Source organism: Mirounga angustirostris, unplaced genomic scaffold (genome assembly GCF_029215605.1).
Source record: "Mirounga angustirostris isolate CCGP_5_RB_7025 unplaced genomic scaffold, mMirAng1.0.hap1 SCAF_11, whole genome shotgun sequence".
NCBI lineage: Eukaryota > Metazoa > Chordata > Mammalia > Carnivora > Phocidae > Mirounga > Mirounga angustirostris.
The window spans coordinates 73,579,219-73,606,159 of NW_026991719.1; the positions used below are offsets into that span (position 1 = coordinate 73,579,219).

General features: G+C 35.6%; 1 protein-coding gene across 7 annotated transcripts in view; it reads left to right on the forward strand.

Moving 5' to 3' along the window:
• PCDH11X (protocadherin 11 X-linked) overlaps nt 1-26,941 on the forward strand; it is a 583,424-nt gene that overhangs the window by 317,351 nt on the left and 239,132 nt on the right. For 2 of the 7 annotated variants that reach the window (XM_064574322.1, XM_045880222.3), the window contains one exon: nt 1,185-2,126. The exons of the other annotated variants lie outside the window; for them this stretch is intronic. Coding sequence is in view for 1 of the 2 variants with exons in the window: in XM_045880222.3 (XP_045736178.1) it covers nt 1,185-1,199 (15 nt within the window). In the remaining variant the exon portion in view is untranslated. Of the gene's footprint in view, nt 1-1,184; nt 2,127-26,941 lie in introns of those variants that run through there. 7 annotated transcript variants of the gene reach the window in all.

Here is a 26,941-nt window from a genome sequence, read left to right on the forward strand (position 1 = left end):
AATAAAAGGACATAAAATATGACACCACATACTTAAAACGTGGAGGGTGGAAAAGATTAAAGAATGGGTTCAAACTTAAGTGACCATCAACTTAATATAGACTACTATATGCAGAAGATGTTATATACCAACCTAATGGTAATCACAAATCAAAAACTAGTAATAGATATGTAAAGAATAAAGGGAAAGGAATCCAATTATATCATGAAAGAAAGCCAGCAAATCATGAAAGAGAGCAAGAGGAGAAAGGATCAGAGAAAACCTACAAAAACAATCACAAAACAAGTAACAAAATGGCAATAAAAACATATCTATTAAAAATTACATTGAATATAAATGGACTAAACACTCTCATCAAAAGACTACACTTATCATGATGAGCACTGAGTAATATATAGAATTGTTGAATCCTATATTGTACATCCAAAACTGTATATTAAAAATCCTGGAATTAAAATTTAAAAAATTCAATTTAAAAAAGAATTAGTGCATTAAAAGACAATAAAGAATTTCTTCTGCCATGTGTGGTTTTAATTGTAAATGACAAAATTTCCTTATAAATTATGTATCTTCAAAATGTATTTTAATTCATTAGGGAAAAAGCTTCAGAAGTATGATTTTTTTTTATTGAAAGTCCACACGAATACAATTAGAACAAAAAAGAAATAGAAGAACAGAATGTCTTCCATTCTTTTTGTATACCCATATTACATTCCATGAATCCAGTAGCTTCCTTATATAGATGATTCTTGGTTGTATTCTTCAGTTTTCAAAGAAACTCTGAGACTTCCTCAAGCTTTGCATGGTTTGTGTTGGTTTGAATTCCAGCTGAGGTCTAAGTTATGATTGCAGTCATAATGTAATTCTAACCAATTATGTTAAGGGGTTTTGACAAAATAAAGCTGCTTTACCTTAATACTAATATTTTCTAATAAATATAGTATAGTGTAAATGATAATATGAAGCAGAATATAAACTCAAAAGTATTTTTTCCTTGCAAAAAAGGAATTTTGCTTTTGTAACTGGTGTGACCCCTCAAAATTTTCTGCAGAAGGACACGGTTATTTTATTATCATTATTGTAGGAAATGACAACATTGGTTTGCAACTCTAGACCTTAGATAAATCCAGCAGGGAAACCTTTCACTATTCAAAGTGGTATTTCTATTCCTTTTTCTGTAACAGGGAGAAAAAAGTTAACCAATTTGGAAGCCTATGTATGGGATCATGTTGAGAGAAATCAGCCTTCAACTTGCTTGAACTACATCTCAAAATCAAATGATTATTGATCAAACAATATCTTGCAATGCATCCCAGAATTGGATGTTATCCCTCATGTACAGTTATGTGCAAAATTTTGTTTTTCTTCATCAAAAAAACTTATCAACTCAGGATTGAATTTTTTTTAAGAAATACAGACAGTATTGGCTTAGATGACCTAACCAAATTCCACTGCATTACCATATACTGATATTTCCATGAAAAGTAGCCCTTGTGTTATTTCCCTAACCAGTTCCTCTCATGACTCATTAACATATTTTCCAGTTCCTAAGATTTCATCTGACTGCACTGATATCCCACTAAAATGATGGAAGAATGGGTTAGTGATAGGGAAGGCATATACTAGATACAGAAGAAAAAATATATATATTTTTAAAAAGGCTAAAAGTAATTTCCTAAGGAATTTAAAAAATTGAGCAACAAAGAAGAGAAACCTGAAACATATTGGCAGGATGATGTTGGTGATACTGGCCATTCATACTATGTTGCTGTATGTAAAGGTCTAGAAAAACATTTTTTTGTTTATAATGGAAATATAGCTAAGATAAATTATTTTATTTGTTTAATGTGTTGGTACTGCTTAATAGGCCCATAAAGAGATCAATTTCCATAAAATAGTTTTATTAGAAATTGTCTATAATTTCCAAATGAAATACTGATTAGCTTAATACTCACTGAGATTATCAATGAAAGAGTCTATCTGTTTTTATTTTCTCTACTGAAAACAATTTGGGATGGTTGAACTTTTTTTTCCCAAATAAATGTCAATTTTAAATCCAAAGTAGAGACTGTGAGATTCATTTCCATACAAGTTAAAAAAAAGCGGGGGTGGGGGGTGGCGCCTAGATGGTTCAGTCGGTTAAGTGTCTGCCTTTGGCTCAGGTCATAATCTTGGGGTCCTGGGATCAAGACCCACATTGGGCTCCCTGCTCAGTGGGGAGTCTGATAGTTCCCTCTCCCTCTGCCCCTCACCCCTGCTCATGCTCTCTTTCTCACTCTGCTCTCTCTCTCAATTAAATAAATAAAATCTTAAAAACAAAAGACTCACCATGATATATCTATGAGATTGGAATCCGTGTGTAAGGACACTCTAATTTCATTTTTAACTGATTCAAAAATTCTGAATTTTATATGCAGAGATCAGCCAGTACTCCACTGCTTCATTTCACTTCTATCAGTAGTGAATTGGTTAACTTTCACAAAGAGTGTACTTACCTCTCAATCTTAACATTGGGAATAAATTCATTCAAGATGATTTTGGGAACCTATAGGTTAGAGTTCTTTTATAGGCAATCATACTTTAGCAGATGTTTAATGGAATTAAAATATAAAGAATAATATAATATAATAATAATATAACATGTTTAAATCACTCACTGTATTTTACCACCTTTTTTTAAGATTTTTTTCAGGGCGCCTGGGTGGCTCAGTTGGTTGAGCGACTGCCTTCAGCTCAGGTTATGATCCTGGAGTCACGGGATCGGGTCCCGCATTGGGCTCCCTGCTCGGCAGGGAGTCTGCTTCTCCCTCTGACCCTCCCCCCTCTCATGTGCTTGCTCTCTCTCATTCTCTCTCTCTCAAATAAATAAATAAATAAAATCTTTAAAAAAAAAAGATTTTTTTCAAATTCCAGTTAGTTAACATAGAGTATAATATTAGTTCTGGGTGTACAATTTAGTGACTCAACACTTCCATACAATACCCAGTGCTCATCACAAGTGCATTTCTTAATCCTCATCACCTATTTAACCCATCCCCCCACCCACCTCCTCTCTGATAACCATCAGTTTCTTCTCTATAGTTAAGTCTGTTTTTTGTTTGATTCTCTCACTTTTTTCCTCTTTACTCATTTGCTTTGTTCCTTAAATTTCACATATGAGTGAAATCATATGGTATTTGTCTTTCTCTGACTGGTTTATTTCACTTAACATAATATTCTCTAGTTCCATCCATGTCATTGCAAATGGCAAGATTTCATTCTTTTTGATGGCTAATATTCCATGGTGTGTGTGTATATGTATATATGTGTGTGTATATAGAATATACACACACATATATACATATATCATGGCTGAGTAATATCCCATTGTAAATATATACCACATCTTCCTTATCCATTCATTAGTCAATGGACACTTGGACTATTTCCAAAATTTGGCTAATGTACACAATGCTGCTATAAACATCAAGGTGCATATATCCTTTGAATTAATATTTATGTAACCTTTGGATAAATACTTAGTAGTGCACTTCATGGATCATAGGGTAGCTCTATTTTTAACGTTTTGAAGAACTTCCATACTGTGTTCCAGAGTGGCTGCAAACAGTTTATATTACCAACAACATTGCAAGTGTGTTCCCCTTTCTCCACATCCTCACTAACACTTATTGTTTCTTGTGTTGTTGATTTTAACCATTCTGACAGGTGTGAGGGGATATCTAATTGTACTTTTGATTTGCATTTCCTTAATTATGAATGATATTGAGCATCTTTTCATGTGTCTGTTGGCCATCTATATATCTTCTATGAAAAAAATGTCGATTCATATCTTCTGCCCATTTATGATTGCATTATTGGGTTTTTTTGGGGGGTGTTTACTTGAATCAGTTTTTTTTTAATATATTTCAATTACTAACCTTTTATTGCATTTGTTGTTTGCAAATTTCTTCTCCCATTCCATAGGTTGTCTTTTAGTTTTGCTGATTGTTTCCTTCACTGTGCAGATTTTTATTTTGATGAATCTCAATAGTTTATTTTTGCTTGCCTCTGGAGACATATCTAGTAAGAAGTTGTAACAGCCAATGTCAAAGAGGTTACTGCCTATGTTCTCTTCTTGGATTTTTATGGTTTCAGGTCTCACACTTAGGTCTTTAAGACACTTTGAATTTATTTTTGTGTATGGAGTAAGAAAGTGATCCAGTTCCATTATTTCCCATGTTTCTGTCCAGCTTTTCCAGCACCATTTGTTGAAGAGACAGCCTTTTTCCCATTGGATATTCTTTTCTGCTTTGTTGAGGATTGGCTGACCATAGAGTTGTGGGTTCATTTCTGGATTTTGTATTCCTATTCATTGATCTATATGTCTATTTTTGTGCAAGTATCATGCTATTTTGATTATTACAATGTGTTAATATAACATGAAGTCTGGAATTATGATGCCTCCAAGTTTCCTTTTCTTTTTCAAGTTTGCTTTAGTATTCAGGATGGCTCCCTGTAAATTTTAAGATTGTTTATTTTAATTCTGTGACAAAAGTTGTTGGTATTTTGATAGGAATAACATTACATATTTAGACTGCATTATGAAGTATAGATATTTTACAATATTTTTTTCTTTCCATCCATGAGCCTGACAAGTCTTTCCATTTCCTTCTGTCATCTTCAATTTCCATCATCAGTGTTTTATAGTTTGGAGAGTACAGGTCTTGCACCTCTTTGGTTAGGTTTACTCCCAGGTATCTTATTGTTTTGGTTGCAATTGTAAATGGGATTGACTCCTTAATATGTTTTTTCTGCTGCTTCAATATTGATATATAAAAATGCAACAGATTTCTGTACATTGATTTTGTGCCTGCAACTTTACTGAATTTGTATAACAGTTTTAGAAGTTTTTTGATGGAGTCTTTTGGGTCTTCTATATGGAGTATCATGTCGAATGCAATAAGGAAAATTTGACTTCTTCTTTAGTGATTTTGATACTATTTATTTATTTATTTATTTATTTATTTATTTATTTAGTGTTGTTTGACTAACACTTCCAGTACTATGTTAAATAACAGTGATGAGAGAGAACATCCATATCTTTTACCTGACCATAGAGGAAAAGCTCTCAATTTTTTTTCCCATTTAGATGATATTAGCTCTGGTTTTTCATATATGGCTTTTATAATGTTGAGGTAAATTTCCTCCATCCCTACTTTCTTGAGGACTTTTATCATGAATGGATGTCATACTTTGTCAAATGCCTTTTCTGCATCTATTGAAATGATCATATGGTTCTTATCCTTTCTTTTATTAATGGGGTTTTCCATGTTGATTGATTTATATTGAACCACCCTTGCATCCCAGGAATAAATCCCACTGATCATGGTGAATGATTTTTTAAAAGATTTTATTTATTCATTTCAGAAAGAGAGAGAGCACATAAGTGGGGGAAGAGGAAGAGGAAGAGAGAATCTCAAACAGACTCCCCACTGAGCAAAGAACCTGATGTGGGGCTTAATCCCAGGACTCTGAGATCATGACCCAAGCCAAATTCAGACCATTAACTGACTGAGACACCAAGATAGCCCTGGTGAATGATTTTTTAAAATGTATTGTTGAGTTTAGTTTGCTAGAACTTTAATGAGAATTTTTGCATCTATGTTCATCAGGGATACTGGCAGGTAGTTATGGCTTTTAATGGAGTCTTTAGCTGGTTTTTGGTGTCAGGCCTGGCATCAGAATGAGTTTGGAAGTTTTCCTTCCATTTCTATTTCTTTGGGATATTTTGAATAGAATACATATTATCTCTTTTGTAAATGTTTAGTAGAATTCGTCTCTGAAGCCATCTGGCCCTGGAAGTTTGTTTGTTGGCAGGTTTTTTATTTGTTTGTTTGTTTGTTTTTAATTACTGATGCAATTTCTTTGCTGTTTATTAGTCTGTTTAAGTTTTCTATTTCTTTCTGTTTCAGTTTTGGTAGTTTATATGTTTCTAGGAAATTATCCATTTCTTCCTGGTTCTGCAGTTTGATGGCATATAGTTGTTCATAACATTCTTTTATAATTGCTTGTATTTCTGTGGTGTTGGTTATTATCCTCTCTCACTTGTGATTTTATTTCAGTCCTTGCTCTTTTCTTTTTGATAAGTCTGGCTAGAGCTTTATCAATTTTATTGATTTTTTTTCAAAGAATCAGCTCCCAGTGTTATTGATCAGCTTTTTTTAGGTTCTATATCATTTATTTCTGCTCATATATTTATTATTTCCTTCATTCTGCTGTCTTTAGGTTTCATTTGTTATTCTTCTTCTAGTTCCTTTCAGTGTAAAGTTAAGTTGTTTGAAATTTTTCTTGCTTCATGATGTAGGCCTGTATTGCTATATACTTCCCTCTTAGGACCTCTTTTGCTACATCCCAACAGTTTTGAACAGTCATTTTTTCACTTTCATTTGTTTCCATGTATTTTTTTTTTAAATCTCTTCTTTAATTTCCTGGTTAACCCATTCATTGTTTAGTAGCATGTTGTTTAACATCCATGTACCTGTGGTCTTTCCAAATTTTTTCTTGTGGTTTACTTAAAGTTTCAGAGTGCTGTGTTCAGAAAAGGTGCATGGTATGACTTCAATCTTTTTGTATTTGTTGATACGATTCATGACCTAATATATGATCTATTCTGGAGAATGTTCCATGTGCATTTGGAAAGTATGTGTATCCTGCTGTTTTAGGATTGAATGTTCTGAATATATTTGTTAAGCAGATCTGATCCAGTGTATCATTGAAAGCCATTGTTTCCTTCTTGATTTTCTGTTTAGATGATCTTTCCATTGATTTAAGTGTGGTGTTAAGGTTCCATACTATTACTGTATTATTATCTAACATTTCCTTTATGTTTGTTATTAATCGTTGTTTTTTTTTTTAATATTTGGTGTTCCCATGTTGAGTACATAAATATTTCCCATTGTTATGTCTTCTTGTTGGATTTTATTTTTATATTTTATATACTGTCCTTTGTTTCTTGTTACATATTTTCTTTAAAGCGTAGTTTGTCTGATATAAGTATTGCTAGTCTTGCATTCTTTTGATGTACACATATAAGACAGATATTTCTCCATCCTCTTACTATCAATCTGCAAGTGTCTTTAGATCTCAAATGAGTGTCTTGTAGGCAGCATACAGATGGGTGTTGTTTTTGTATACACTCTGACACCCTATGTCTTTTGATTGGAGCATTTAATCCATTTACATTCAAAGCACCAGCCCCTGGGCACTACATAACCACTTCTTCAAAAGCCATTTCTTTAAGGAGCAGGAAACATTACTGTTTTTTCTAACACAGAGAAGAAGAAATAGTCTTAGAAAAAAATGCCAAGACTGAGGAATTTATCCCAAATGAGAGAATATAATAAGTCTTAGAAAAAAATGCCAAGACTGAGAATTTATCCCAAATGAGAGAATATAATAAGTTCATGGCCATAAATCTAAGGCAAACGAATACAAGTAATATGTGTAATGGAGAATATAAGGCAACTATCGGAAGTATACTCACTGGGCTTGAGAAAAGAATAGATGATATCAGTGAGACCCTTACCATGGAGACAAAAGTAAATAAGTATCAGAGATGGAGAGTGCCATAACTGAGATTAGAAACACACCTCATGCAATTAACAGCAGGCTGGAGGAAACAGAGGAATGAATTAGTGACCTAGAAGACCAAGTAATGGTAAATAATAAATCTGAACAAATGAAAGAAAGAATTATGCAACATGAGAAGACACAGGGAATCAAGTGACTCTATCCTACATAATAGCATTTGTATTATAAGAAGAAGAGAAAGAAAAAGGGGCAAAAAATGGTTTAAAATAATACTTGAAAAATATGCTCATCTGGGAAAGATACTGACATCAAGATCTAGGAGGCATAGAGAATTCCCACCAAAATCAACAAAACCAGGCCAACAAAAAGATACATTTTTTTAATTTTTATTTTTTAATTTATTAGAGAGAAAGAGAGAGTGGGTGGGGAGAAGGGCAGAGGGAGAGAATCCTCAAGCAGCTTCCCTGCTGAGCACAGCCTAATGGGGGCTCGATCTCATGACCCATTAGATCATGACCTGAGCCCAAACCAAGAGTTGGTTGCTTAACCAACTGAGCTATGCAGACACCCCAACAACAAGACATACTGTAATTAAATTGCAAAATTAAGTGATAAAGAAAAAAATCTTAAAAACAATGAGACAAAAGAAGTCCTTAACTTACAAGGGAGACCCATAAAGTGACCTGGAGTTTTTTTAACAGAAACTTGTCAAGTCAGAAAGGAATGGCATGGTATATTCAATGTGCTGAATGGGAAAAACATGCAGCCAAGAATACTCTATCCAGTAAGGTTATCATTCAGAATACAAAGAGAGATAAGAGTTTCCTAGACAAGCAAAAACTAAAGGACCATGAAACCAGCCCTACCAGAAATATTAAAGTGTACTCTTTGGGTGGAAAGAAGAAGCCAAAAGTGACAAAGAAAAAGAAGGAACAGAGAAAAATCTCCAGAAACATTGACACAACAACTAATACAATGTCACTAAATACAAATCTATCAATAATTTCTCTGAAGGTAAATGGACTAAATGCTGCAAACAAAAGAAATATGGTGTCAGGATGGATAAAAAAAAAAAAAAAAGACCCATCTATATGCTGCCTACCAGAAACTCAATTTAGACCTAGAGACTCCTGCAGACTAAAAGTGAAGAGATGGAGAAAAATTTATTATGCAAATGGACATCAAAAGAAAAAAGAAAGCTGAAGTACTAATATTTATAGCAAACGAACTAGATTTTAAATCAATGACTAACAAGAGATGAAGAAGGGCACTATATCATAATAAAGGGGACTACCAACAAGAAGATCTAACAATTTTATGTATTTATACCCCAAACATGGGAACACCCAAATATATAAAACAATATATAAAACAATTAATAACAGGGGTGCCTGGGTGACTCAGTCAGTTAAGCATCTGTCTTCAGCTCAGGTCATGATCTCAGGGTCCTGGGATCGAGCCCTGCATCGGGCTCCCTGTTCAGCAGGGAACCTGTTTCTCCCTCTCCCTCTGCCCCTCCCCCTGCTTGTACTCTCTTGCTCTCTCTCTCTTTAAAATAAATAAATAAAATATTAAAAAAATAACAAACATAAAAGAATCATTGATAATAATACACTAATAGTAAGGGACTTTAATTCCTCACTTACATCAATGGACAAATCATCTAAGCAGAAATCAACAAGGGAATAATGGCTTTGAATGACACACTGGAGCAGATTGACTTAACAGATATATTCAGAACATTGCATCCTAAAGCAGCAGAATACACATTCTTTTCAAGAGCACATGGAACATTCTCCAGAATACATCACATACTTGGTCACAAATCAAGCTTCAACAAGTACATAAAGATTGAAATCATACCATGCATCTTTTCTGACCACAACATTCTAAAACTAGAAGTCAACCACAAGAAAAGTTTGGAAAGACCACAAATAAATGGAGGTTAAACAACTTGTTGCTAAAGCGTGAGTGAGTCAACAAGGAAGTCAAAGAAATTTAAAAAACAAACAAACATACATGGAAACAAATGAAAATGAAAACACAGTGGTCCAAAACTTTTGGGTTGTAGCAGAAGCTGTCCTAAGAGGGAAGTATTTAGCAATATAGGCCTACCTTAAGAAGCAAGAAAAATCTCAAATAAACAACTTAACCTTATACCTAAAGGAGGTATGAAAAGAACAACAAATGAAGCCTAACTCTAACAGAAGGGAAATAATCAACATTAGAGCAGAAATAAGTTATATAGAAACTAAAAACAAACAAACAAACAAACAAAAAAACACATTAGGACAGATCACTGAGACCAGGAACTGGTTCTTTGACAAAATTTATAAAATTGATAAACCCCTAGCAAGACTTATAAAAAGAAAAATAAAAGGACTCCAATAAATTTAATAACAAATGAGAGAGGAGAAATAACAACTAAGGCCACAGAAATACAAGCAATTATAAAAGAATGTTATGAACAACTATATGCCAACAAATTTCACAACTGAGAACAAATGGATAAATTACTATAAATATATAAACTATCAAAACTGAAACATAAAAATAAAGAAAACTTGAACAGACTGATAACCAGCAATTGAGTCAGTAATCGAAAATCTAACAACAAAAGTCCAGGATCAGATGGCTTCACATATGAATTCTACCAAATATTTAAAGAAGAGATAATACCTATTCTTCTCAAAATACTCCAAAAAATAGAAAAGAAAGGAAAACTCCTTAATTCATTCTGAGGCCAGCAATACCCTGATACCAAAACTGGACAAAGACTCCACTAAAAAAGAGAACTACAGGTCAATATCCTTATTGCACATGAATGCAAAAATTCTCAATAAAATACTAGCAAATCAAATCCAACAGTATATTAACAAAAATCATTCACCACGATCAAGTGGGATTTATTTCTGTGCTTCAGATTTGGTTCAATAGTTACAAATCAATCAGTGTGATAAACCACATTGATAAAAGAAAGGATAAAAACCATATGATCATTCAAATATTGCAGAAAAAGCATTTGACAAAGTACAACATCCATATATGATAAAGACCCTCAACAAAGTAGGGTTAGAGGGAACATACTTCAAAATAGGAAAGGCCAAATGTGAAAAATTCACAGCTAATATTACCTCCATGGGGAAAAACTGATAGCTTTTCTTCTAAGGTTATGAGCAAGACAGGGATGTCCACTCTCACCACTATGTTACTTAATAAAATGTTGGAAGACCTTGCCACAGGAACAAGACAACACAAAGAAATAAAGGGCATCTGAATCAACAAGGAAGAAGTCAAACTTTTGCTATTTGCTGGTGACATGATAGTCTATAAAGAAAACCTGAAAGACTCCACCAAAAAATTACTAGAACTGATAAACAAATTCAGTAAAGTTGCAGGATACAAAATCAAAATATAGAAATCTGTTGCATTTCTACACACTAATAATGTATCAGAAAGATAAATCATGAAATCAATTCTATATGTAATTGCATCAAAACCAATAAGATACCTAGGATTAAACCTCACCAAAGAGGTAAAAGGTCTGTATTCTGAAAACTACAAAACATTGATAAAAAAAATTGAAGATGGCACAAATAAATTCAAAAATATTCCATGCTCTTGTATTGGAAGAACAAATATTGTTAAAATGTCTATACTATCCAAAGTGCTCTACACATCTAAAGCAATCCCTATCAAAATACCAACAGCACTGTCCTAGAGCTAGAACAAACAATCCTAAAATTTGTGTGGAAAAACAAAAACCCCAAATAGTCAAAACAATCTTGAAAAAGAAAAACAAAGGTGGAGGCATCACAATTCCAGACTCAAGTTGTATTACAAAGCTGTAGTGACCAAGACAGTATCATACTGGCACAAAAAATGGACACATAGATCAATGGAACATAACCAGAAAACCCAGAAATGGTCCCACAACTATATGGCCAATTAATCTTTGACAAAGCAGGAAATAATATCCAATGGGAAAAATACAGTATTCAACAAATAGTGTTGGAAAACTGGACAGCAATATGTACAGGAATGAAACTGGACCACTTTTTTACACCATACACAAAAATAAATTCAAAATGAATGAAAGACCTATCTGTGAGACAGGAAACCATCAAAATCCTAGAGGAGAATACAGACAGACACCTCTTTTATAGTGGTTTTAGCAACTCCTTACTAGTTACATCTCCTGATGCAAGGGAAATAAAAGTATAAACAACCTATTGGGACTACTTAAAAATAAAAAAAAAAAAAAAACTTCTTCACAGTGAAGGAAACAATCAGCAAAACTAAAGGCAACCTTTGGGATGGGAGAAGATATTTCCATGACATATCTGATAAAGGTTTAGTATCCAAATTCTGTAAAAACTTACAACACTCAACACCCAAAAACCAAATAATCCAATTAAAAAATGGACGGAAGACATGAATAGATATTTTCCCAAGGAAGAAATACAGATGGGCCAACAGACACAGGAGAATATGCTCAACATCACTTATCATCAGAGAAATGCAAATCAAAACTGCAATGAGGTATCACCCCATACATGTCAGAATGGCTAAAACCAACAACACAAGAAACAACAGGTGTTGGCAAGGATGTGGATAAAGGGGAGCCCTCTTGCCCTCCTGGTGGGAATGCAAACTGGTGTAACCACTCTGGAAAACAGTAGGAGGTTGCTCACCATGTCAAAAATAGAACTACCTTACAATCCAGCTATTATTCTACTAGGTATCTATCTAAGGAATACAAAAATAGTAGTTCAATGGGATACATGTACCCTGATGTTTATAGCATCATTATTTACAAGGGGCAAATTATGGAAATAGCTTGTGTCCATCAACTGATGAATGGATAAGAAGGGGTGGTATATATACATATATGGTAATATATATGGTTCAATAACCATATATATATATATATATATATATTCAATAACCATATATATACATATATATATATTTAGCAGAATATTATTCAGCCATAAAATAGAATGAAATCTTGCCATTTGCAATGATGTGGATGGAGCTAGAGAGTGTTATGCTAAGTGAAATAAGTCAGCCAGAGAAAGGCAAATACCATACAATTTCAGTCATATGTGGAATTTAAGAAACAAAATAAATGAGCAAAGGAGGAAAAAAAGGAGACAGGCAATTGATGAAACAGTCTCTTAAGTATAGAGAACAAACTGATGGTTACCAGAAGACAGGTGGGTGGGAGGGACAGGTTAAAGAGGTGATGGGGATTAAGGAGGGTATTTGTTGCAATGAGTACTAGATATTGTATGGAAGTATTGAATCACTCTGTTGTACACCTGAAATCAACATTATGCTATATGTTAACTATCTGGAACTTAAATTAAAAACTTAAAAGAAAGCAATCAAAATCCCAAAGGAAGAAATAAAGTTATTTTCTTAAATCCCTAAAAAAAAGAAAAAAAAAATTCAGAGCCATGCACTTGTTTCAAATGGGAATCATATATGTTTTGCTATATCCAAGGTAAATTCCACTTTCAATGAGAATGAAAATTAACTTAGGAGTACTGATACAGAGGAACTGCAACTGAAGTGATACTTTTTGGGATGCCTGGGTGGCTCAGTTGGTTAAGCCTTCAGCTCAGGTCATGATCCCAGGGTCCTGGGATCTAGTCCCACATGGGGTTCGTTGCTCAGTGGGGAGCCTGCTTCTCCCTCTATCTACCGCTCCCCGTGCTTGTGCTCTCTCTCTGACAAAAAAAAAAAAAAAAATCTTAAAAAAAAGAAATGATACTTTTTTTTGTCTATGAGACTTTAAAATATCTTCACTGAATCATGCAATTGTGTATTACTGAGAGTATACATTACTCTTTTTCCAGAAAACTAGGGAGATTGATGTGCCCACCTTTAGCTTATACCTTTACTGACCCAACTGTCTGATTGAACACTAATGTAACTCAGAGTACTTCTTTCTACTTCATTATGTACCATAACTGTAGTTATTTACTATACCCCATTACCCATTTCTGCATCCTTTGGCTCACATCCAGTAGAACTATGCCTAAGATTAATAAGTAGCACACTTTATTTTTTCACTGAAACCAAAGCTTATTGTTGAAATATTAAGAAACAATTTCTCCAATATTGCTCACCCTTTAGGATTTTTTTCTTCTTATCTCAACATTTAATTAATAGAATGTTCAGATATACAACAAAATTGAAATAATGTTACAATGAATACTTGTATAGGCATTTATTAGTTTTCTATTGCTAGCTAACACATTACTTAGTGGCATAAAAGGAAACACACAAATTTATTATCTGACAGTTTCTTTAGGTCATAAGTCCAGGTACAGTAAGGCTAGATTCTCTACTCAGGGTCTCACTGGAATTGACCAGGGCTTGCAATTGTCATATGGGGGTCAAAGTCCTCCTACAAGCACACTGGTTGTTTTCAAAATTCCTTGTTTTCAGTTGTGGGATTGAGGCTTCCGTTTCCCTGCTAGCTGTTGGCTGGGGCAACTGTAGAATTCACTCACAATTCCTTGATACACGGCCTTCAACATAGGCAGTTCAAGACATGAATGCTTGTTTTCATCCAGAACACCTGCTCTGCATTTCTCTGACTTCTTTTCTTGGACCAGCTGGAAAAATGATCTGCTTTTAAAGGGCTTACATGATTAGGAGACCCAACGAGGTTAATCTCCTTTTTTGTCATATAATTTAAGATAATCATGAGTGTAATATCTCATCATATTCATAGGTTCTACACACACTCAAAATACAAGGTGTTATAGAAGGGTAGGGATCATTGTAGGTCAGCTTCAAATTCTGGTTACTACAACCCACTTCTTGTAATTAATATTTTTTACAGCTTCTTTGAAGTAAATTAATTGAAGTGAATAAAATTCACCACTACCTCTTAAATTTAAAACTTACATTTTAAATTAAATTTTTACATTTTTAATAAACATTTTTGGTCAATTTTCCTGATCATAGTGTTGGTATAATAGTCAAATATATGGCTCTGCTAAAGGAAAATTATGCAAGTCTAGTTTTAGAAGTTGCTATAGAATTAATCACTGTTTTTTAACAGTTAATTTTTTTTTCAATCACTTAAATTTTGCCATTTGACTAGAATATAAGCAGGCTAAAAAAGTTTCCATGTCAGATAACCAAATTAATGCTGGCCTAGGATTTTTTTGTTTTTTATTAATGTCAGCAAAAATCTTGACATTATGAATAAAAATTTAGTTTGTGTGTACATTTTTAATTAAAATTGTCATTTTTAAAGTTTTTTTTTTCAGAGAGGGAGAAAGAGAGAGAGAGAGAACAGAGAGAGAATCTTAAGCAGACTCCATACCCAGCACAGAGCCGGCACGGGGCTCAATCTCACCACCCTGAGATCATGACCTGAGCTGAAATCAAGAGTTGGACACTCAACCAACTGAGCCACAGGTGTCCCTGTGTGTACATTTTTAATGTAGGTTTCTCTGCCAAGGAAGAATGCTCCTTCATATCTATTTATGGGTTGATACACAGAAGCTGATATTGAAATGTTAATGATAAAGTTGCACTGATTTTAATGGTATGAATTTAAATATAAATGAAAATAGTGGTCCAAATAAATTCCATCATATTTTGAACATAGTTATTATAAATTAGGGTCACCTTGCAAAAAGTAATGAAGAAGACTTATTGGCTCAATGTTTATTGAAGCACAACACTAATGAGTATAGCTCTAAAAAAAAAAAAAAAACCGGAGAGATATATCATTATTTTTTAAACAAACAACTAAATAAAACTAGAATAGAATGAAAGAAATTATATGCAGTGACTTATGAAAGACAATATATTCTTCTCCCATCTTCCCATGATGAGACCTTTCTAGTTTCTTGGTGAGATCTTATTTCAATTTCCACTTTTTATTTTCTTTCATCACTTCTCTAAAACAACTGAGCATTAAAAAAAATCCAGTTACTAGGAACTAAAAACTTGTTAAAACTATAAAAAGTGGACATATCTGTTGGTGAAAGTCTGTTGCACCAGAGAAAATGTTTACAGCCAATATATTTTGTCCCAGACATGGCAACTTATTGGCTCCTAAAAATTTGCTTTTCCTTTGTTACTTTCTTTTGAACTCAAGAAGGCTTTGCTTTTTAAATTGTAACTTTTATTGAGATAATTCTAGATTTACATGAAGTTGTAAGGAATAATACAGAGAGATTCCCTGTATCCTTTATTTGTTTTCTCCTAATTTTGCAACACTATAATATAATATTAAAACCAGGATATCAACATTGATACAATCCACCAACTTCATTTAGAATTTACTAGATTTAAATACACTCATTTGGGTGTGTGTATGTACTTCTGTACAACCTTATCATGTGCATATATTTATGTATCCATCAAAACAGTGAAGATACCCAACAGTTCCATCACCAAAACCTTCCCTCCTGTTGCCTTTTCATAAGCATACTTATCTCCATCACACCACTCCTCCCTATGCTTAATGTCTGGCAACCACTAATCTGTCCCAACTTTTATAATTTTGTGATTTTAAGAATATATATAAATCAAGTCTTAGTTTGTAACCTTTTGGAATTGGTTTTTTCACTCAGCGTAATTCACTGCAGGTTCACCCAAGTTGTCACATGTATCAACTGATTGTTCCTTGTTATTGCCAAATAGTATCCCTTGGTATGGATATACCACATTTTTTTTTTTAACCATTCACTTGTTGAAGGTGCACCTGAGCTATTTCCAATTTGGGGCTATTATAAATAAAGCTGCTATGAAAAGTCCTGGTGTGGAAGAGTTTTAATTTCTTTGAGATAAATGTCCAAAAATGTAATTGCTAGATCACATGTTTAATTTTATAAGAAACTTCCAAACAATTTTCCACAGTATCTATATTATTTTTATTCTTAATGGCAATGATTGAGAGATTTGGTTTCCCTGAAATTTCTCCTATATTTGGTGTTGTGCCTATTTTTTTTATTGTAGTCATTCTTACAGATTCATAGTGATATCTCATTGTGGTTTAAATTTATATTTCCCTGATGTTTAATTGCTATGGTCTGAATATTTGTGTCTCCCCAAAATCCATATACTGAAATCCTACCCCTCAAGGTTATGGTATTAGGAGGTGAGACCTTTGGGAGGTGAAAAGTCACAAGGGTAGAGCCGTCATAAATGGAATTAGTATCCTTATAAAAGAGTCCCAAGAAAGCTCACTTTCCCTTTTCACCATGTGAGGACACAGCAAGAGGGCATCTTCTGTGGACCAGGGAGTAGTCCCTCACCACCTATTGAATCAGCAAGGGCCTTGATTTTGGACTCCCCAGGCTCCAGAACTGTGAAAAATAAATGTTTGTTGTTTATAAGCCACTTAATTAGTTGTATTTATTTATTGCAGCCCAAATGGACTGAGACATAATGTTGAAGCCACTTAATTAATGGTATTTATTTATTGCAGCCCAAATGGACTGAGACATAATGTTGAAACATCTTTTCATTTGCCATCTGTGTATCTTTTTCAGTGAAATGGCTCTTCATATCTTTTGTTCATGTTCTAAATGGAATGTTTGTGCTATTTTTACTGTTGTGTTTTGAGAGTCCTATAGATATTGTAGATAGATTCCTTTTTCAGATACATGAATTGCATTTTTATCCCCTTCACATGGTCATTTAAAACAAATATTTTTAGTTTTGGTGAAATCTAACTATTCAAGTTTGCCTTTAGGGATTGTGTTTTTGGTGTGAAGTCTAAGAGCACTTTGCCTGGACTTAAATCCCGATTTTTTTCTTTTATATTTTTTTCTATAATTTTTATAATTTTATATCTGACATTTAAATTCATGATCTATTTGAATTAGTTTTTGAATATGGTGTGAGGTTTAGGTCTATATTTATTATTTCATTTTATTTTTTTTAAGATTTTATTTATTTGAGAGAGAGAGAGAGAGAGAGCACGAAGAGGGGGAGGGGCCGGGGGAGAGGGAGAAGTCGACTACCCACTGAGCAGGGAGCCTGAAGCAGGGTTTGATCCCAGAACCCTGGGATCATGACCTGAGCCAAAGCAGGTGGTTAACCAACTGAGCCATCCAGACATCCCAATATTTATTATTTTAACAACAGATGTCCAATTGCTCCAGGAACATTTATCAAAAAGGATACCTTGCCTTCACTGAGTTACTTTTGTACCTTACTTATGTGAGTCTATTTCTAGGCTATCAACTCTGTTCCAGTGATCTCTGTTTCTAATCCTTTGTCAGTGCATCACTGTCTTGATTACCACAGCTATATGGTAGGCTTTAATATCAGGTAGAATGATTCTTCCCATTTTGTTCCATTTTATCTATGTCTCCAAAAGCCTTTTTGGGAGATTCATTAAACCCTTAGATCAGCTTAGGGGAGAGTTCACAGATTTACTATGTCTGAATGTGCTAATCGATGAGCACAGTATGCTTCTCCACTGAGGTCTTCCTTGATTTATTTCATCAGCCATTTGTATTTTTAAGCATACAGATGTTGTGTTTTGGTTGGTATATGTGTAATTATTTCATTATCTTTAGAGAAACTATGATATTTTATTTTTAATATAGGTTTACAAATGCTTATGTAGGTATATAGAAATGTAATTGATTTTGTGTGTTAATCTTATAACTGGTGATATTGCCAAACTCACTAATCTGTTCTGGGAGGTGTCTTTTTTTTTTTTTTTTTGTATACTCCTTGGGAATTTCTAGGTGGACAATCATGTGATCTATAAATAAAGGTAGTTTTATTGTTTTTTTTCTAATCAGTATACATTTATTTTATTTTATTGCCTTATTACAGGGCAAGAACTTCCAGTACTATTGAGTGAGAATGCTTAGAGTGGTCATCTTTATCTTATAACCTATTACTGCAGAAGAGTATTCAGTCTTTCCCAATTAAATATGTTAGGTATTGATTTTTTTTTTTTTTTGTAGATGCTCTTTAACTTGTAGAAATAGTACTCTCCCATTCTCAACCTACTGTGAGTTTTTATCATGAGTGGATATTAACTTTTCTTTCAAATGAATTTTCTTTTTTAAAATTTTATTTTATTATGTTATGTTAGTCACCATACATCCTTAGATTTTTATGTGGTGATACACGATTCATTGTTTTCATATAACACCTAGTGCTCCATGCATACATGCCTTCCTTAATACCCATCACCACGCTAAAACATCCCCACACCCCCCTCCCCTCTAAAACTCTCAGTTTGATTCTCAGAGTCCATGGTCTCTCATGGTTCAACTCTCCCTCCGATTTCCCCCTTCATTTTTCCCTTCCTTCTCCTAATGTCCTCCATGCTATTTCTTTATTTTTTTTTTTAATTTTATTCTGTTATGTCAGTCACCATACAATACATCATTAGTTTTTGATGTGGTGATCCACGATTCATTGTTTTAGTATAACACCCTGTGCTCCATGTAGTACGTGCCCTCCTTAATACCCATCACCGGGCTAACCAATCCTCCCTCCCCCCACCCCTCTAAAACGTTGTTTGTTTCTCAGAGTCCATAGTCTCTCATGGTTCATCTCTGCTTCCAATTCCCCCCACGCCTCATTTTTCCCTTTCTTCTCCTAGTGTCCTCCATGCTATTCTTTATGTTCCACAAAAAGTGAAACCATATGATAATTGACTTTCTCTGCTTGACTTATTTCACTTAACATAATCTTCTCCAGTCCCATCCATGTTGATGTAAAAGTTGGGTATTCATCCTTTCTGATGGCTGAGTCATATTCCATTGTATATATGGACCACATCTTCTTTATCCATTCATCTGTTGAAGGGCATCTCAGGTCTTTCCACAGTTTGGCTATTGCGGACATTGCTGCTATGAACACCGGGGTGCATATGGCCCTTCTTTTCACTACATCTGTGTCTTTGGGGTAAATACCCAGAGTGCAATTGCTGGGTCATACGGTAGCTCTATTTTTAATTTTTTGAGGCACCTCCACACTCTTTTCCAAAGTGGCTGTACCAATTTGTATTCCCACCAACAGTGTAAGAGGGTTCCCCTTTCCCCACATCCTCTCCAACTTTGTTGTTTCTTTCCCTGTCAAATGTTGCTATTCTAAATGGTGTAAAGTGGTATCTCAATGTGGTTTTGATTTGAATTTCCCTGATGGCTAATGATGATGAACATTTTTTCAGGTGTCTGTTAGCCATTTGTATGTCTTCTTCAGAGAAGTGTCTTTTCATCTCTTCTGCCCACTTTTTGACTTGATTATTTGTTTTTTGGGTGTTGAGATTGAGAAGTTCTTTATACATCTTGGATACTAGCCCTTTATCTGTAGTGTCATTTGCAAATATCTTCTCCCATTCTGTGGGTTGCCTCTTTGTTTTGTTGTCTGTTTCCTTTGCTGTGCAGAAGCTTTTTATCTTGATGAAGTCCCAAAAGTTCATTTTTGCTTTTGTTTCACTAGCTTCTGGAGATGTATCTTGAAAGAAGTTGCTGTGGGCGATGTCAAAGAGGTTACTGCCTATGTTCTCCTCTAGGATTTTGATGGATTCCTGTTTCACGTTTGAGGTCTTTCATCCACTTTGAGTTTATCTTTGTGAATGGTGTTAGAGAATGGTCGAGTTTCATTCTTCTGCAGGGGGCTGTCCAATTTTCCCAGCACCATTTATTGAAAAGACCATCTTTATTCCATTGCCTGTTTTTTCCTGCTTTATCAAAGATTATTTGACCATAGAGCTGAGGGTCCATATCTGGGCTCTCTATTCTGTTCCATTGGTCTATATGTCTGTTTTTGTGCCAGTACCATGCTGTCTTGGTGATCACTGCTTTGTAATATAGCTTGAAATTGGGCAACGTGATGCCCCCAGCTTTGTTTTTCTTTTTCAACATTTCCTTGGTGATTCGGGGTCTTTTCTGATTCCATACAAATTTTAGGATTGTTTGTTCCAGCACTTTGAAAAATGTCATTGGAATTTTGATCAGGATGGCATTGAAGGTATTGATTGCTCTGAGTAGAATAGACATTTTAACAGTGTTTATTCTTCCAATCCATGAGCATGGAGTATTTTTCCATCTTTTTGTGTCTTCTTCAATTTCTTCCATGAGTGTTCTGTAGTTCCTAGAGTATAGATCCTTTACCTCTTTGGTTAGGACTATTCCGAGGTATCTTATGGTTTTTGGTGCTATTGTAAATGGAATCGTTTCTCTAATTTCTCTTTCTACACTGGAATTGTTAGTGTGTAAGAAAGCAACTGATTTCTGTGCATTGATTTTGTATCCTGCCACCTTACTGAATTGCTGGATGAGTTCTAGTAATTTGGGGGTGGAGTCTTTTGGGTTTTCCACATAAAGTATCATATCATCTGCGAAAAGAGAGAGTTTGACTTCTTCTTTGCCAATTTCAATACCTTTTAATTCTTTTTGTTGTCTGATTGCTATTGCTAGGACTTCTAGTACTATGCTGAAAAATAGTGGTGAGAGTGGGCATCATTGACATGTTCCTGATCTTAAGGGAAAGGCTCTCAGCTTTTCCCCATTGAGGATGATATTCGCTGTGGGTTTTTCATAGATGGATGTTATGAACGTGAGGAATGTTCCCTTTATCCCTATACTCTGAAGAGTTTTAAATAGGAAAGGATGCTGTATTTTGTCAAGTGCCTTTTCTGCATCAATTGAGAGGACCATATGGTTCTTCTCCCTCCTCTTATTAATGTGTTCTATTACATTGATTGATTTGCAAATGTTGAACCACCCTTGCATCCCAGGGATATATCCCACTTGGTCGGGGGGAATGATCCTTTCAATGTATTATTGGATCCTATTAGGTAGGATTTTGTTGAGGATTTTGGAATCCATATTCATCAGGGATATTGGTCTGAAATTCTCCTTTTTGATGGGGTCTTTGCCTGGATTGGTGATTAAGGTAATGCTGGTCTCAAAGAATGAGTTTGGAAGTTTTCCCTCTGATTCTATTTTTTGAAACAGCTTCAGTAGAATAGGTATTATTTCTTCTTTGAATGTTTGGAAGAATTCCCCAGGGAATCCATCAGGCCCTGGACTCTTGTTTTTTGGCAGGTTTTTGATCCCTGCTTCAATCTTGTTACTGGTTATTGGCCTATTCAGGTTGTCAATTTCTTCCTGTTTCAATCTTGGCAGCTTATAGGTTCCAGGAAGGCCTCCATTTCATCCAGATTGCTCAATTTATTGGCATATTGTTGTTGATAATAATTTCTAATAATTGTTTCTATTTCCTTGGTGTTAGTCATGATCTCTCCCCTGTCATTCATCATTTTATTAATTTGGGTCCTTTCTCTTTTCTTTTGGATAAGTCTGACCAGTGGTTTTTCAATCTTATTAATTCTTTCAAAGAACTAACTTCTAGTTTTGTTGATCTGATCTACTGTGTTTCTGGTTCCTAATTCATTTATCTCTGCTTTAATTTTAATTATTTCTCTTCTAATGTGTGGCTTAGGCATCATTTGTTGCTTTTTCTCTAGTTCTTTAAGGTGTAGAGTCAGTTGGTGAATTTGAGATTTTTCTATTTTTTTGAGTGAGGCTTAGATGGCTATGTATTTCCCCTTTAGGACCACCTTTGCAGTATCCTATAGGTTTTGGACCGATGTGTTTTCATTCTCATTGATTTCCATGAATTGTTTAAGTTCTTCTTTGATTTCCTGGTTGACCCCAACATTCTTGAGCAGAGTGGTCTTTAGCTTCCAAGTGTTTGAATTTCTGCCAAATTTTTTCTTGTCATTGAGTTCCAGTTTTAGAGCATTGTGGTCTGAGAATATGCAGGGAATAATGTCAATCTTTTGGTATTGGTTGAGACCTGACTTGTGACCCAGTATGTGGTCTATTCTGGAGAAATTTCCATGTGCACTCTAGAAGAAGGAGTATTCTGTTGTTTTAGGGTGGAATGTTGTGTAAATATCTATGAGGTCCATCTGGCCTAGTGTATCATTCAAAGCTCTTGTTTCTTTGTTGATTTTCTGCTTAGATGATCTGTCCATTGCTGAGAGTGGAGTATTGAGGTCTCCTACAATTAACATATTGTTATCAGTATGACTCTTTATTTTGGTTAACAGTTGGCTTACGTAGATGGCTGCTCCATGTTGGGGGCATAGATATTTATAATTGTTAGATCTTCTTGTTGTATAGGCCCTTTAAGAATGATATAGTGTCTTTCTGTGTCTCTAACTACAGACTTTAGTTTAAAATCTAATTTGTTTGATATAAGAATTGCTATCCCAGCTTTCTTTTGAGGTCCACTGGCATGGAATATGGATCTCCATCCCTTCACTTTCAGTCTGGATGTATCTTTAGGTTCAAAATGAGTCTCTTGTAGGCAGCATATGGATGGGTGCTGTCTTTTTATCCAATCTGCAACCCTGTGCCTTTTTATGGGAGCATTTAGGCCATTCACGTTCAGAGTGATTATTGAAAGATATGAATTAATTGTCATCATGTTGCCTGTGAAGACGTTGTTTTTATAGATTGTCCCTGTAAATTTATTTTCTATATCACTCTTGGGGTCTTTCTCCTTTTATAGAACCTCCCTTAATATTTCTTGCAGGGCTGGCTTAGTGGTCACATATTCTTTCAGTTTCTGCCGGTCTTGGAAGATCTGCATCTCTCCATCCATTCTAAATGAAAGCCTTGCCGGATAAAGTATTCTTGGTTTCATGTTTTTCTCATTTAGTACCCTGATTATGTCTTGCCAGGCCTTTCTGGCTTGCCATGTCTCTGTGGATAGGTCTGACGTTATTCTGATGTTCTTCCTTCTGTATGTAAGGAATCTCTTCCCCCTAACTGCCCTTAAGATGGTTTCCTTGGTTCTAAGATTTGCAATTTTTACTATTACATGCCAGGGTGTTGGCTGTTTTCCTTGATCTTGGGAGGGGTCCTCTCTGCCTCTAGGACTCGAATGTTTGTTTCATTCCCCAGATCAGGGAAGTTCTCAGCTACGATTTCCTCAAATACATCTTCTAGTCTTCTCTCTCTCTCCACTCCCTCCGGGATTCCAATTATTCTGACATTGGAATGCTTCATGGTGTCACTTATTTCTCTGATTCTATTTTCATGGATTCTGAGTTGTTTTTCCCTGGCCTCATCTTTTCCCTTTGTATCTGTTATATTGTCTTCCAGTTCGCTTATTCATTCTTCTGCCTCACTTACCCTAGTTGTTAGATTACCTACATTGGATTGGATCTCACTGATAGCATTTTTAAGTTCTGCCAATTCAGCTTTCATTTCTGCACTTAGAAACTCTATGTTGCCATTAATTGATTTCTCCATTCTAGCCATTGTCTTCACAATTGCTAGCCTGAATTCCATCTCCAACATCTTGGTTATATATGCATCCATTTGTAAATCTGCAGCATAAGTCATAATCTCTGAGTCTTTTCTATTTTGGGGGTTCCTCCTCCTAGTCATTCTGTTGATGGGTGTTTGAGGGAATGTATAGAGTCCAAATTATTGACCAGAACCCAAGCAAGATGCACCTGTTTTCTTGGGACCTTAGGGTTGCTGGCCTCCTGTTTTCCCAGCCTGTCTTCTGTGGGAGGGGCCTGCTGCGCAGTTACTCAGGCAACTGTCTTTGGGCGGAGTTGCCCTGCCCCCTTGTGGCAGGGGATGGGCTCAGCAGGAATCCGTTTTTGGTGCTTTTTGTTCTCTGGTGACTTTCCCTGGCAGCTTTCCACGTCTCTTCCGTGAGTCAGAGCAGAAGAGACTGTTTCCAACCCTCTGCCTCTGAGCAGAGACACCGCAGTCTGTTCTTCAGTGAGCTCTCCAGGCCACACTGTCTCCGTTTCTGTCTGTGCTGCTATAAAATGCAGTGTCCTGGGTTGTGCGCCCCTCCGCAGCGCCCCCAGTCCTGCTTCCAGGTCGGGACACATCTCTGCCCTTTGTGCTTCTAAAACCGCCAGCTGCCCCCAGACCCTACGCTCAGCCCTGCCTCTCCAGGTTTCCACCCCTGGGGCTGCCGTAAATTCCTTTCCCCCTTCCCTACCGGTCTGCAAGTCTGTGCCCCGTCCCCGCAGCGCATGAGGCTGTCACTCACCGGCGGTGTAGGATCCCCATGGTCAGGCACCCTCCCACTGCCTTTTATCCTCTGATATCTGCCCACGGAATCACGGCTCCCCGCTTCATACCTCGAAACCAACCGCCTACGATATTCTGTTTGTAGAGATCCAGATCTTCTTACATCTCAGGCTGGTTTCATGGGTGCTCAGAGTGGTCTGGTAGATATCCAGGTCAATTCTGGGGACGGTTGAAAGAGGGTCCCCTATTCCTCCACCATCTCTCCTCCCTCCATGCTATTTCATCTGTTCCACAAATAAGTGAAACCATATGATAATTGACTTTCTCTGCCTGACTTATTTCACTTAACATAATCTCCTCCAGTCCCATCCATGTTGATGTAAAAGTTGGGTATTCATCCTTTCTGATGACTGAGTAATATTCCATTGTATATGTGGACCACATCTTCTTTATCCATTCATCTGTTGAAGGGCATCTCGGCTCTTTACACAGTTTGGCTATTGCGGACATTGCTGCTATGAACATTGGGGTGCATATGACCCTTCTTTTCACTACATCTGTGTCTTTGGGATAAATACCCAGGAGTGCAATTGCTGGGTCATAGGGGAGCTCTATTTTAAATTTTTTGAGGAACCTCCACACTGTTTTCCAAAGTGGCTGTACCAACTTGCATTCCCACCAACAGTATAAGAAGGTTCCGTCTTCTCCACAACCTCTCCAACATTTGTTGTTTCTTTCCCTGTCCAATTTTGCCATTCTAACTGGTGTAAGGTGGTATCTCAATGTGGTTTTGAGTTTCCCAGCCTGTCTTCTGTGGGAGGGGCCTGCTGCGCTGTTACTCAGGCAACCCTGAGTTGGGAAACCATCAGTTTCCCTGATGGCTAATGATGATGAGCATTTTTTCAGGTGTCTGTTAGCCATTTGTATGTCCTCTTCAGAGAAGTGCCTTTTCATCTCTTCTGCCCACTTTTTGACTTGATTATTTGTTTTTTGGGTGTTGAGATTGAAAAATTCTTTATAGACCTTGGATACCAGCCCTTTATCTGTAGTGTCATTTGCAAATATCTTCTCCCACTCTGTGGGTTGCCTCTTTGGTTTGTTGACTATTTCATTTGCTGTGCAGTAGCTATTTATTTTGATGAAGACCCAAAAGTTCATTTTTGCTTTTGTTTCACTAGCTTTTAGCGATGTATCTAGAAAGAAGTTGCTGTGGTCGATGTGAAAGAGGTTATTGCCTATGTTCTCCTCTAGGATTTTGATGGATTCCTATCTCCCCTTGAGGTCTTTCATCCATTTTGAGTTTATCTTTGTGTATGGTGTTAGAGAATGGTCAAGTTTCATTCTTCTGCATGTGGCTCTCCAATTTTCCCAGCACCATTTATTGAAGAGACTATCTTTATTCCATTGCATGTTTTTTTCATGTTTTGTCAAAGATAATTTGACCCATAGAGTTGAGGGTCCATATCTGGGCTCTCTATTCTGTTCCGTTGGTCTATATTTCTGTTTTTGTGCCAGCACAATGCTGTCTTGGTGATCACTGCTTTGTAATATAGCTTGAAATTGGGCAACATGATGTCCACAGCTTTGTTTTTCTTTTTCAACACTTCCTTGGCAATTCACTATCTTTTCTGGTTCCATACAAATTTTTGGGTTGTTGTTCCACCACTTCAAAAAATGTCATTGGAATTTTGATAGGGATGGCATTGAAGGTATAGATTGCCCTGCGTAACATAGACATTATAACAATGTTTACTCTTCTGATCCATGAGTACAGAATATTTTTCCATCTTTTTGTGTCTTCTTCAATTTCTTTCATGAGTGTTCTGTAGTTCCTAGAGTATAGATCCTTTACCAATTTGGCTAGGTTTATTTCGAGGTATCTAATGTTTTTTGGTGCTATTGTAAATGGAATCATTTCCTTAATTTCTCTTTCTACAGTGGCATTGTTAGTGTATAAGAAAGCAATGGATTTCTGTGCATTGATTTTTTTATCCTGGCACATTACTGAATTGCTGTATGAGTTCCAGTATTTTGGGGTTGGAGTCTTTTGGGTTTTCCATAAAAAATATCATGTCATCTGTGAAAAGAGAGTTTGACTTCTTCTTTGCCATTTTGAATACGTTTTATTTCTTTTTGTTGTCTGAATGCTGTTGCTAGGACTTCTAGTACTATGTTGAACAATAGTGGTGAGAGTGGGCATCCTTGAAGTGTTCCTGATGTTAAGGGAAAGACTCTCAGCTTTTCCCCATTGAGGATGATATTTGCTGTGGGTTTTTCATAGATGGATTTTATGAACTTGAGGAATGTTCCCTTTATCCCTATATTCTAAAGAGTTTTAATCAGGA